A 14,055-nucleotide genomic window follows, 5' to 3' on the forward strand; every position below is an offset into this window, starting at 1 on the left:
AGCTGGCATTGACATTATCTCCTTTTCTTTGTCTGTCCATCCCTTCCTCCTGCCCCCCTCCTTACTTCCTTCCCTTCATTAGATCCTCCCTCAACCACCACCATGCCCCCCACCACCCCTGTGCGCCTCCTAACCGCCGACATCTCGGCCACCGTGTCCGGCAATAAGCAGCGAGCCCTCATCACCTCTCCGACCCTCGCGCCTCTGCCAGAGGGGAGCCTAGGCACGATTGTGGGCGGGGCGGTAGGCGGAGCCCTCTTCCTACTGTTGCTCCTCATTCTGGGCGGAGTTTATTATCAGCGCCAACGGCGGACGTTCCGCGGCGACTACTACACAAAGCAGTATCACGGCCCCTCGGATATGCAAAAAGCTCCCCAGCCCCATGAGCTCCAGCAAGTCTACAGCAAAGGTAGCCCTGACACCAAGCTCAAATCCAACCAGGATAACGGCACCATCTACCCGGATAAGGATCGAGAAGAGTGGGGCGATTTCGACCGCGAGCGATCGCCCAACGGGCGCAGCAGAGCTTTGAGGGAAGCCGCCGGTCAAATGAATGACCATAATCATCACAACCATGAGCATGGCTACCACAGCAACCATCACCCTATCCATCCGCAAAGCTTCAGTCCAGGCCATCACATCCAGAGGAGCTCGCTCCAGCCGGAGCCTCGCAGGTACGCCGCTCCGCAAGTCATGAGCAACGGCTCCCCCTACCTGCCTGAGGACTGCTACGACAACGACTACGTGTCGCACACGGATGGCTCAATGATCTCCCGGAGGGAGTGGTATGTGTGAGAAGAAGCAGAAAAGAAAAGACTGCGTGGACACTTACCAAGTGCTTCAGACTGCAAAGATAGTAGGAAATTAGTAGGAAATGCACCTTTTCTAGTAGTGTTTTTGTACATTAGCCTAATCAGTTAGCTGTTCATTGCTATGGATGTTTTGGGACCAAGAGAGGGTATAATTCTCGTCTTCATTTCTTAGATTGGTCAGGCAACAAGACATCTGCTTTACGTTTCACCGATAAACCCCTGAATTCAGGGGTGATTTAAGTTGCCAAATCAATAGCCTTGCACAGCAAGGTGAACTGTGTGATTTATTTAAGCAAGCAGTTCAAACAAATGCAATTTGTATTGAGATTACCTGTCGATAAGTGTTTCAGAGCAGCCCTGCCGTGAGCGACGAGTTTCAATGAGTCACGTCAACTTTCAATGCTGTCACTCTGATGGAGGCAGAAATTAGCTCCTGTCAACAGCCTGGCGGTTTCCATGGCAACATTTATTTCTTCTCTACTGGCATTCAGAGTTGCTGTAGGGAGGAGCTAGACAGGGAGGACCGAACGCCAGACAGGATGATTGCCGAAATGGGGTGGCTGTAATTGTATCAATTCAGCTTCCATTTGCATACCACCGCGTCACTGTATTAGCTCTGGATCGCTTTTGTTTGTGCCATCAGAAATGCTCGCCGCCGTGCGAGTCTGTCTGCACAAGACGGTTGGACAATGCACTTTGAAAACTACTGCCATTGTTCAACATGAAAGCTCGTCCCGTATTGATGTAGCTGTCTGGCTTGTCTTCGTCAGGCCATCACTGCCCAGTGTTAACAACCTTGTGTGTGTGTGTGTGTGTGTCTGTAATATGTAAATCCAATCACCAACAGTGTTTTGATGAATCGGCTCATTGCCTGTGCAATAGTGTTCAGATTTCTAGTCTCAGATCTCACATTCGTGCACATAATTTAACGCAGAAGACGACAGCCTAACACACACGTTATTGGTCATTAAACTTGTGTTGGCTAGATCTTAATAAGCTAGCAGAAAGCGTGTGGTTGGTTTTTGAGATATTGTAGTGCCTTAAACTGAAGACGTGCCCTGTTAGTGCATGCAGAAGTTACGAACAAGTGAGTATCTTTTCAGAGAAAGTATGAGTAGTTTTGAGGCATAAAATGGTCAGATTGGGTACTGTCCTTTGGTTTGTGTGCCATTTGCTTTTTGCAGGTTTTCAGACAATGACGTAATTGTTTTGCTCGCATTAAACGACGTGTGACACTTGAGTCACGGTGCACATCAAAGAGTTATGATTATGTGAAACTTAAAATGTCTATGTGTACAGCCACAGTGTCAATGCTGAGGTGAAGAATTCAATGAAACAAGGTTGTTTTGTATATATGCTGGCAGTTAGGAGAACCTTAGTTTGTTTGAATTATCGTTCCTATAGGAAGCCTGAGATTTGATGGTGGAACGCACTAGAAAACCCACCATTACACGGATTGTGATGAGAGGATCACATGTACACTTCTCTAGAGCGTCTTTTCCACTTTTTTGTTTTACAAAAGAGCTACTGTAAAAAAAAAATAGCAAAGAAAAAATGTATTTGCAATGTATAGATGAGCATATTTTGTAAAATCAACCTTTGGGATACATTTGTTTTGAAAATAAAGCACCTTTTTTTCTGTGACATGTTTCTTTGTTTTATATCTAGGCTTTAGATCCTTTCTGTGTTGGTTGGAGGGGTGAACGTTGAGGTCTTGGGTGTGACTGGTTGCTTCAGCTGCAGAAATGTTCCCTGTGGGGGTCTCCTCTACGCTCTTGGAGGCCTCCAGGGATGTATTCCTCACGCCTACTGTACTTTTCCTTTGCTGTGGTTAACCTACTTCATCTACAAAGATCCCTTCGTGCTCTAAACCTCATGCATATTTTGTGGTTAAAAGCTTCCTGTGGATGGGGGCTGAACTTCCTCTCAGTCTTACCTAGGATAGCCTTAAAGTGGGGTGGATTATGGACTTGTTGATTCTTGTGTTTGCACTGCTGCTCTGTTGAGCTGTGTAAGAGGAGATGGGGGGAGCTGGTTGATGAAGGGAAGATCAAACACAGCAGTGGGAATAAATGGTGTTTGAGCATTTTTTTTTTTTGTTGTTTTATAGCTGCTGGTGAGTATGTCATCCTGTCCAATCAGCTGGTGGTGGGACAAGCTGGTAATTACAGTCGTCAGAAGTTCCACAATGAGTCAATGTCCACAGTCAGCTCATAAAACATGCTGATTTAATTCAAGACAAAAGAGATTATGAGTAAAATGGGTGTGTAAGCAGTTTTTATCACAATGAACCACCTTGCACTTCAAATCTGGGAAAACAAGTGTCAAAATGATCACCTATTCTTGATTTATACCTTTTGTCTTGACAGTCTCGATTTTAATGTGAGGATGAACTGAAATTTATTTAATGAATGAATTAAGGTTCAGTACTACTTTGTACTATTTTCTACAGTATTTTCTTTACTAATTCACAGATTCATTAAATTGTTTGTAAAATCATGTGATCTAATTGTGATTAAAGCAATGCAATTTTGAAAATGAGCGGATATTAGTTAAAAAAAATGAAAAAAGAAATGAAATTGGTCAAAAGTTATAGAAATGACATTGGCTTGTTACATAATATTTCTGTTTCAAATAAACTGTTCTTTTTTATTTTTTATCAAAGAGTCCTGAAAAAATGGTTCACATTTTCAAAAATATGAAGCAACACAACCATTTTCAACATTATTACATAATAAGAAAAATGTTTCTTGAGCACTAAGTTATCAGCTGTTTATTGAAACTCTTTCTAAAGGATCATGTGACACTTTTAATATGTCAAAATATTTGTTTTACTGTATTTTTGATCATGAATCCAGCACAAAAAATTGAGTTTTTATAATCCTATGGTGGTGCTTTTTCTTAAGTTTATATATATATATATATATATATAGGGCCCTATGAAACCAATTTTTTTCCTAATTCCATTTTCATTTTAATGGTTAAGAAAAAAAAAAGAATATATATATATATATATTAGTGATGGGCCGTTATCGGCGTTAACGTGCTGCGTTAACGTGAGACTCTTATCGGGCGATAAAAAAAATATCGCCGTTAATCTATTCTCAAAGTTGGGTTGGGAGCTGGGTCTAAACTACGTAAGCTATGATGACTTTCACCTTGATATTTTAGCGCGGATGACGTATACCTAGTTGAATTGCACTGTCTTCAACTTCTGTGAAATTACCACATCAAATGAGACGTGCAAACATGGATGCAGCTATGAAGCCGCTTCAGGGCAGGTGCGTGCGTTGCTAGAAAATCTCAAATTTGAGTTATAATTTACTTTGATAATCCCGAAATAAAGACATTATATGCAATAACTGAATTGACGCTTCTAAAAGCAACGCAGTTTAATCGAAGACTATGCGCACAGATAGGCTATCCATGCCCGTGCGCGTCTGTGTATTTAACGGCAACGCGCACGTCGTGCAGCCTTTTGCGCAGAAGTACTTGGTTACACAAGTTTGTATAGGTAATTATGTTGTAAATGCAATTGTCAAGCAGTTTGTGATGCATTTTGGAAACAGGAGATGAGCGCCTGATCTAATGCGCCACCTGGCCCGTTCTCGAAGACTTACTTTTAGTCATTATTTGGGTAGCACACATATTCTGAAAATGCCGTCAGCAGAATTCAAATTAGCCTTTTTAATCTAGATTAATCTAAAATTAATCTATGCCCACCCCTAATATATATATATATATATATATATATATATATATATATATATATATATAAGCATATATAAAGCATGTCTAATAATTGAATACATGAAACTTTCACATTTTTACAGCAAATAATTAACAAAAAATTACAAGGCCCTATGACAAGATGTGTTTTTTTTTTTTTTTTTTTTAACCTCAAATTCAGTTTTATTTTTAACCAATTCTGTGCTCCATTAATTTTCTGTATTTTATCTTAATGGTTTCATTACATTTTATTCATCAAAAGCATCTCTAATTAACTGATTTTATAAAAAAAAAAAAAAAATTATCATTTATTTATTTTTTCAGAAGTACTGCATTGTAGAGCTGCAAAACGATTAGTTGTGATTAATCAATTCAAATTAAAAGTTTGTTTGCATACTATATGTGTGTGTGCTGTGTATATTTATGTATATATAAATAAGGAAAAATATGTTGGATTTATATGTAAAATATTAATATTTATATATAAAATATAACTTATGTAAGTGTTTACATACAAAAAAATAAAAATGTGTGTGTGTGTGTGTGTGTGTGTGTGTGTGTGTATATATACATACTAAATATACACAGTACACACTTAGTATGCAAACAAACTTATTTTAAATTAATTAATTGCGACTAACCATTTTGCAGGTCTACTAAGTTGTGTATTTATGGTTTTTTTTTTTTTGTTTGTTTGTTTTTCTGGTAAATATTAATCAAAAAATAATGTTTTAATAGGACATTAGGTAATATTTTTCTGTCACCGTTTCTTCAAGCTAAACCGAACTTTTATTTTGACGGGTTTCTGTTTGTATATGATATGACAAGTTTTTCTCACAAGAAACGTTAAAATTAGGGGTGGGCATAGATTAATTTTTTTAATCTAGATTAAATCTTGGAATTAATCTAGATTAATCTAGATTAAAATGGCTAATTTGAATTCTGCTGAAGGCATTCAGAATATGTGTGCTACCCAAATAATGACTAAACATGTTACACCGTACTTTTATTTTGACAGGTTGCCGTGAAGTTTCTGTGTATACAGTATGACATGATGCGAGTTTTCTCAAATGAAACGGTATAAGTGACACTCACAGCAGTTTTGGAGATTGAGTTTATCTGTTCATGTGAGATGCAAATGCCAAAAATTACCGGGAGTGTCACGTGTGTTTCAGTGTAGTAAAAGCGCGTCTCCACCATTCATAGTATGAATTTCATACAGCTAGGCAAACGGAACATACCGGATTCATATTAAAACAGTCTTTTTGCATTTCAGTTTTCACAGACACTAGTCCATATCGCGATTTGAATTAAGTGACTGACCAACATTTGATTTATGAATCCAAAAAACGACGAATTTACGTGGCATTTCGCGCTATAGTAGATTCGGTTTTTATGAATGGAGGACGACGTGATCCCGTCTGTGTTTTGGCGGAGGAGACTTAAACGCGCGACCATATTCTATAGTCTTTGGTATACATCCGCGTTAAACTATCAAGGTGAAAGTCATCATAGCTTGCCTAGTTTAGACCCAGCTCCCAACCCAATTTTGAGAATAGATTAACGGCGATATTTTTTTTATCGCCCGATAAAAGTCTCACTTTAACGCAGCACGTTAACGCCGATAACGGCCCACCACTAGTTAAAATGCTCAAGAAGTGACTCTCAGAGCAGTTCTAGAGATAATGTGTTCATCTACTCATATTTTCAGGTGGCAAAGGCTGAAAACACAGCGAGTGTAACGCACTTCAGTACATTTGTAGTAAATGAAGCCACGTGTGCGCCATTCATTCACGCAGGATTCATATTTAAATAGTACATTTCCAGTGATAAGAAATGACACAAACATGTTCTTTATTCCTTAGAGAACCGACAGAATAGAGACACTTTTCTTCCTTCAGATATCTTAACTCCAGGTTACTGTATAATTCCCGGGAAAGTGAGGTTACCTCACTGAAAATAACAATGTCATTCATTATACAAGCAGTCAGACTATGACGGGTGAAGAGGTCACTGTCTCCCACTGCACTGTTTGAATAGATTCTCTAAGGAGCAGTATTACCTACCGCCCCCTCCCTGCTCCATGAGAGCCTCTGATTGGTTAAATTAGTCCGGTAGAATGGTTTTGTTTGCCACAGCCCCCTTCCAGGCCATTGACACCGTCCCCATGGCAACAGACTCTTCCCGGGCTCACGATAGAAAGCTTATTCTCTTGAGGGATACCTGTGCCTCCTGTCACAGAGAAACAAGAGGGGTTAGAGAGCGGATGAAAGAGGGCAATCCTGCGGAAAAAAAAGGACATGGGAAATGGGTGGGGGAGCTTGAGACAGGAAGAAGGGAGGAGTCAAAGATGGACCAAGGTTAAAAAGGAGAACTGGGGGACGACACAACAAAAAGGCATGTGTGAAGCAGAATTATGGCATTATAAATTTCTACTATAAAAGATGGACACTTTAAAAGGCTGTGATCTGTCATTGTGACCAAGGCATTTTCTTCCTTTTTTTTTCCTTCCGGAGAGAATATTTCCTTTGGAAAATTTGTCATTTTGTGACTCTTTCTGCTTCTCAGATATCCATCTTTTATGACATATTTTCCACTAATACATCACAGTGGTCATGAAATCGTTCCCGCAATGGTAGGCTGTTATTAAATGTCCAGTGCTCCGTTTTAGAAAGTCTCAGGTTTATCAGAAATAGAACACTGGAAAGTGTTACTGCACTTATTATTTCACAGTCACAGATATACTAGGTGGGGTTTACAAATATGTAACCAAATATAGTGATATTAAGTAGCCTCCAGTTGGTTTTCAAGATGTAAAAGACAAATATGTAAAAACACAAGCACTATTTGTCTGTTTCATTTCCTCATGGCATATTTTTGTTATCATTAAAGGGATAGTTCACCCAAAAATGAAAATTCTGTCATTAATTACTCACCCTCATGTCGTTCCAAACCTGTAAGACCTTCATTCATCTTCATAACAAAAATGTATATATTTTTTATGAAACAGGAGAGCTTTCAGAGCCTGCATAGGCAGCAACACAACTACCACATTCAAGGCCCAAAAAGGGAGTAAGGACATTGTTAAAATAGTCCATTAGACATCAGTTGTTCAACTTTTTACGAAGCTTACAACCATTTTATGAAGCTACAAGAATACTTTTTGTGCACGAAATAATATTATATATATATATAGAAAGGTGATTCCGACATTTTATCTCACAATTCTGGCTTTTTTTTCTCTGTGAGTTTACATCTCGCAATTCAGAATTGTGATATAACTCAATTGCGTGTTATCAAGTTGTGTTAAATCACAATTCTGAAAAATACACCAGCAATTCTAAGAAATAAACTCTGAAACAAATAAATTCTGAGAAATAAAGTTGCAATTCTGAGGTATAAAATCACAATACTGAGAAATAAAGTTGCAATTCTAAGGTATAAACTCACAATTCTGAGGAATAAAATTGCAATTATGAAAAATAAACTCTCAATACTGAGAAATGAAATTGCAATTATGAAAAATAAACTCTCAATACTGAGAAATAAAATCACAATTCTGAGAAATAAACTCTCAATTCCGAGGAATAAAGTCAAATTTCTGAAGAATAAAGTAGCATTTCTGAGGAATAAAGTCACAATTCTGAGAATTAAAGTCGCAATTCTAAGGTATAAACTCGCAATTCTGAGGAATAAAAACACAATTCTGAGGAATAAAGTCGTATTCTGAGGAATAAAGTCGCAATTCTAAGGTATAAACTCGCAATTCTGAGGAATAAAAACACAATTCTGAGGAATAAAGTTGTATTCTGAGGAATTAAGTCGCAATTCTAAGGTATAAACTCGCAATTCTGAGAAATAAAATCACAATTCTGAGAAATAAACTCAATACTGAGAAATAAACTCTCAATTCTGAGGAATAAAGTCGCAATTCTGAGGAATAAAGTCGCAATTCTGAGAAATAAAATCACAATTCTGAGAAATAAACTCAATTCTGAGAAATAAAGTCGCAATTCTGAGGAATAAAGTCGCAATTCTGAGGAATAAAGTTGCAATTCTGAGAAATAAAATCACAATTCTGAGAAATAAACTCAGTTCTGAGAAATAAAATCACAATTCTGAGAAATAAAGTTGCAATTCTGAGAAATAAGGTTGCAATTCTGAGAAATAAGGTTGCAATTCTAAGGTATGAAGTCGTAATTCTGAGGAATAAAGGAATAACTCACAATTGCGAGTTTATATCACAATTCTGAGATCTAAAATCAGAATTGTGAGTTTATATCTTGCAATTCTGACTATAATTCGCAATTGGAACTTCTATCACAATTCTTGATTTCTCAGAATTGCAAGTTTGTATCTCACAATTCTAACTTCAGAATTCACAATTGCAAGTTTATATTTCACTATTCGAGTCAGAATTGCGAGATGTAGTCTGCAATTGTAAGAAAACTCAGAATTGGAAGATGAAAAGTCACACCTTTTTTTTTGTGGTGGAAACAAGCTTTCCTACCATGATTCTTAAAGTTTGAAATATGTTTGACAAGAAAATGCAAGATGTAAAATTAATTCAATGTACTTGCCATTTCTTTGTCATTTAATTGTGAAGTGTAATAAGTTTCTGAGTGAAAATGGTTTCTACACTCTTTTTTTTCAGTGCATGAAGAACTTTTAACTTCTGTTGAAACTTTGTTGCACAATAGGTTCTATATAGTGCAAAAAAGTTTTTTAGGTTATTAAAATGTTCTTCACACTAAGAATTTTTTTTTTTACGTGTAATGAAAGTTTCTTTGGGAAACTCAAAATGGTTCTTCTATGGCAATGGTGTGAAACAACCTTTTTAAACTTTTATGATAGATGGAGACCACCCAGAATCAGCTGCTCTTCACTACAATTGCAAACACTACAACCCCTTCATAAAAACCTGGCAGTTTAAACAATGGCATTCACAACAGAAGATGACCTCTGACACTTGACCAACCTATCTTCATTTGCCAGAACAAACCTCTTGACATCACTTAAGCGGCGGTCTTTCTCTTGTCTAGTGACCTCTATTAGGACTAACATCTTATATTGAGTCATTGAGCTCCTTTGGTCAGCTGCATCATAAACCTTTGCCCTTTTCAAGGACATTTCTCCAGTTCCTCCCATCACCCCACAGTCTGTATTTGAGTTTCACAGTAATTAAGACTCACGGGTCGTGAAAACAACAGAAACCCTTTCCGGTCCAACACAGACAAACCTCTTACCTGCACTCCAATATGGCTATCAGGTGTCAGCCAGCAGGGAGGGCCAGCTTTCCCCATGTAACATTCACCAGAATGCATTGTGGTGCTTTATCCCCCACCCAGCTCCTGTTATCAAATACCCGCCGAGAGCGTTGAATGAGTTACGGGTTGTCCGTGTCTGATACGACAACCTGAGACCCATAACACTCAGTCTAAGAGAAACACCTGATCCCTTTAATCAGGTTTAAAGATGCCTGAACCGGCTCTAAGCGAGTGTGAACTCATTTAATCCTGCTTTACTCTGGGATCACCTTTACTCTGAGCCATGAGTCTAGAAATCCTCAATATGCTTGGTAAACATCTCTTAGAGGGAATGAGAGCACCTTCAAAGGATACGGTTCAAGTCTGAACTCACCTGTGAAAAGTCCAGTGGGGTTAAAGCGAGCCACTAAAAGGCACCTGAATTATAGTCACGGCACTTAAAAAGAGAAACACAGAAGAAGGACCAACAGATGTTTGTTGAGGACTGTTAAGAGAAATAGCTCAAGGAAAAGCTCAAAAGAGCTTATTTACACCCAAACACAAAAAACGCCAAGTTTATTTACAGTTTACTATAGTATGATCCAAAAACCTTTAATTTGTTTTGAATATGCACTTGTAGTGTACTACAAATGTGCCAACTTAAAGGGATAGTTCACCAAAAATGAAAATTACGAAATTATGAAAATTATTTATTCACCCTCAAGTCGTGCTAGATGTATATGACTTTCTTTTTTCAAACAAATACAATCTGAGTTATATTTTTTAATATATATATGTATATAGTTTCTTCCAAGCTTTATAATGGCAGTTAATGGGTGTTGAGAATTTAAAGCCTATAAAAGTGCGTCCATCCATCATAAAAAGTACTCCACATGGCTCCAAAGAGTTAATAAAGGCCTTCTGAAGAGAATCGTTTAAAGGTCCCATATCGTCAAAATCAAAATTTCCTGGCTTTTTTCATGATAACTAAGGTCTAGGGGCTATCTAACTACCATATGAGTTTCAAAACAGTCAATCCACAGTAAACTGCACACAGCCTGCTTAAAGTAGCTGTTCATTTTCACGAGCAGCTGTGACTTCCGTAACGATGTGACGTCCGATCGACTCAAGTCACCGCCTTCAGTCACAAACCAACGTCCCACCCTCCTTTTGTCAAACCCCCAGACAACAACGCATCCATTCCATTGAGCAACAACAACAGGAAAACAAGTGGAGAAAACCCTGTTCAGTTGATAGATGTCAAGCTACGATCATTACACAGGCTTCAGAACAACGTTAATATAAGAGACCAGCGGCACGTCAACTTCAGCCTCTTTCACACAGCGATTCCGGTAAATACACGGATAATGTGTCCCACGATTTTTTCCGGAATTGTTTAATTTGGTTCATTCACAGTTGTTTTCCGGAATCTGTGCGTGCTTTACACACAAACCATAAAGACGTGACGTTTGGATGTGAGATGTAATGCGACGCGTACGTTTCACTAAACTGAAACTAACCTGAACAAACTGTGCTTCAGCGCTGATAGTGAGGAGCTGGCTCTGCCTGATGATCGCTGCTTCATTCCACTTTGCACGTAACGTTATTTTTCGTTGTGAAGAGTCGCTTGATAACGTGCATCATTACTACAACACTGCCTTTAGGTTCTGGCTTTGGTTCACACAGTTCCCGTAATTTTCCAGAATCAGCGCGCATTGTGAAAGGGGCTTTACTAAAGCAACAGTTATGTAGCTTACTGCATTCGGTGTTTGTAAAAGAAAAAACATTAATGATCATTCTGAAATATCCTGTTGAGTATCAGCTCTCTCTATTGCTCTGAGCTCGCTTACGCTTACAGCATACATGACCGTAGTTACCTGTGATTGGCCTGGTTGTGCGTCACTCAGAAAACAACAAGCCAATCAGAAGAGAGGCTCATGAATATTAATTAGATGGGCCAAAATCGACCTGTTTTTGACAGAGCTCCTAAAAAAGGAGCTGTAAAAATATATTGAGATGGATTTTGGCACTTATACCGCAAATATATATTCTTAAGGACATCAACAAATAAAATAAACCTCCAGAAATGTGTACGATATGGGACCTTTAATTTGTGTAAAACCATAATCCATAAAACCATAATCTGCAGAAGTGCAGAGGAGAGGGCAAAACAAAACACTGATCATGAATTAGAAGTACAAAACGAGGATTTGTAAAGAAAAATTTTGGAGGATTTCGATATAACCAAAGAGGTTTTCCTTTGCTGTAAACAAAACTTGGTTCTTGCGAGACTGAATCACGCATACAACAGTTACCGGAAGCTAGAGATTATGGCTTGTAAGGTTTAAATATGGATTTTTTTCTTACACAAACACATCAGTTTACTTCAGAAAGCCTTCCAGAGCCATGTGGAGCACTTTTATGATAGATGAATGCACTTTTATGGCCTTCAAAATCTCAACACCCATTCACTGCCTTTATAAAGCTTGGAAGGGCAGGACATTTTTTTAATATAACTCTGACTGTATTGGTCTGAAATAAGAAAGTCATAAACACTTAGGATGGCTTGAGGGTGAGTAAATCATGAGGTAATTTTCATTCTGGGGTGAAAAATCCATTTAAAAGTTTTGTTTTCAGAGTACATTTTAAATCATTATGGTTTAATTATCATTTAATAAAGAAGCACATTTATTTAGATGTGTTGACTATAGTTGTAAAGCAAAATTACATTTAAAGTTGATCTATTTTGAAATTAAAGTATATTTTAGTTTTCCATAAATGCTTGTCGGTTCATTCATTAGTACACTTTAACCATATTTCAAAGATAATAAAAGCAAAGTCCTACAACTGAAAACACTCCTATGCTCAACTAATTGAACTTAATATTCATTTAAAATATAATACATTGCGAACTTAATCTAAAGTATATTATTTTTGTAATACATATGCTTCAGTGTCTCTAAAGTGTATCTATTTCACATGGGAAATCATTTCTTTATTTAGATTAAAAGGAAATTAACCAAACGTCTGTGGCTTTATTATTTCCATTTTTTGAGGTGCATATTGTGGAGCAAATGACAGCTTTAACCCTTGCTGAGGTGAACTGTAAAGGGTCTTGTGATTCGCTGTGGGGGGCCCATCTGTGGTATTACCCGCCAGACGGTAGAATGATGGCCTCTCCCCTGCCCCCTCTCAGTCCTGCCATCGTCCCTGACCATTGTTCCCGTACACTGAACCACATATAATCCCAAATGAAATTAGAGCTCCAGAAAACATCTACAGAGCTATACATAGAGACACGCTGGACTGTTGCTAAGCTAAGTGCTAATTAGTAATAAAAGAGTGTGAAGGGTAGCGAGGAGATTTTTGTGAAGAAACAACACAATGTTGGGAACATTCTCAGTTACTAACAGAGTTCTTCTCTTATCCTTAATCCCTTAACTCCTTGGATATTGTGCAAAACTAGCCATGTCTTGTTGTAAGCATTATAAGGTTAGAGGTCAACATGGTGAATTTGCACCAAAAACTGTGGGGGGAAATGTTTAACCCAGGGGTGCCTAACTAGGTAGATCTCCAGGAACAGGGTTGGGCACCCCTGGTTTAACCCATTTACAAAATTCCAGGGGATATTATCTACCTTATTCTTCAATGCAGAAGTAAGCCTTTGGGTGAGATACGACTTTGGACACTTAGAAACAGTTAAAGTAGGAAGCTGCAGTTTAGTGTTAGTGATATCTTTATCATATCTTATTTGCAAAAGATTTAAACTAAGTTTGATTTGTATACAGTTGCAGTCAAAATTATTCAACCCCCTTGACCTGCAAGACATTTTGAACAAAATTTTGTGAAAACAAGTCAACAAAGGCATCAGTACACTATTAGAGAAAGTTTCATACACATTTGAGTATTTATGAGAATGTAAGTTGATGAAAACAAAAATCTGATCTGATTAGAAGTCTCTAAACGTACATGTTAAAAAGGATTCAACCCCCAAAGTTAAATTTGGTGCAGAATCTTTTATTCTTTAAAACCACCAATATACACTACTTGGAAGGGCTTAGAAGCATCTTCTCATCTCTCTACTGCAATCTTGGCCCTGAAAAAGCCTTAGGTTTACTGATAATATTTGGTTTTCACTTTGCCACTGCTCTTTTCAAATTCAACCAAATATTTTCAACAAGAATTAAATTTGGAGACTGAACAGGCCACTCAAGACCATTTTTTGACTGATCTCTGAACCAAGCATAAGTAGATTTGGATGTATACTT

General features: G+C 37.8%; 1 protein-coding gene across 2 annotated transcripts in view; it reads left to right on the forward strand.

Annotated features, from left to right (window-relative positions):
• nectin3b (nectin cell adhesion molecule 3b) overlaps positions 1-14,055 on the forward strand; it is a 70,773-nt gene that overhangs the window by 37,449 nt on the left and 19,269 nt on the right. Inside the window, exon 6 of one of the 2 annotated variants that reach the window (XM_073825077.1) lies at positions 83-2,434. The exons of the other annotated variant lie outside the window; for it this stretch is intronic. Within the exon in view, the coding sequence (XP_073681178.1) occupies positions 83-795 (713 nt within the window). The 3' untranslated portion in view covers positions 796-2,434. Of the gene's footprint in view, positions 1-82; positions 2,435-14,055 lie in introns of those variants that run through there. 2 annotated transcript variants of the gene reach the window in all.

This window comes from Garra rufa, chromosome 19 (genome assembly GCF_049309525.1).
Source record: "Garra rufa chromosome 19, GarRuf1.0, whole genome shotgun sequence".
In the NCBI taxonomy this organism is placed as follows: Eukaryota; Metazoa; Chordata; class Actinopteri; order Cypriniformes; family Cyprinidae; genus Garra; species Garra rufa.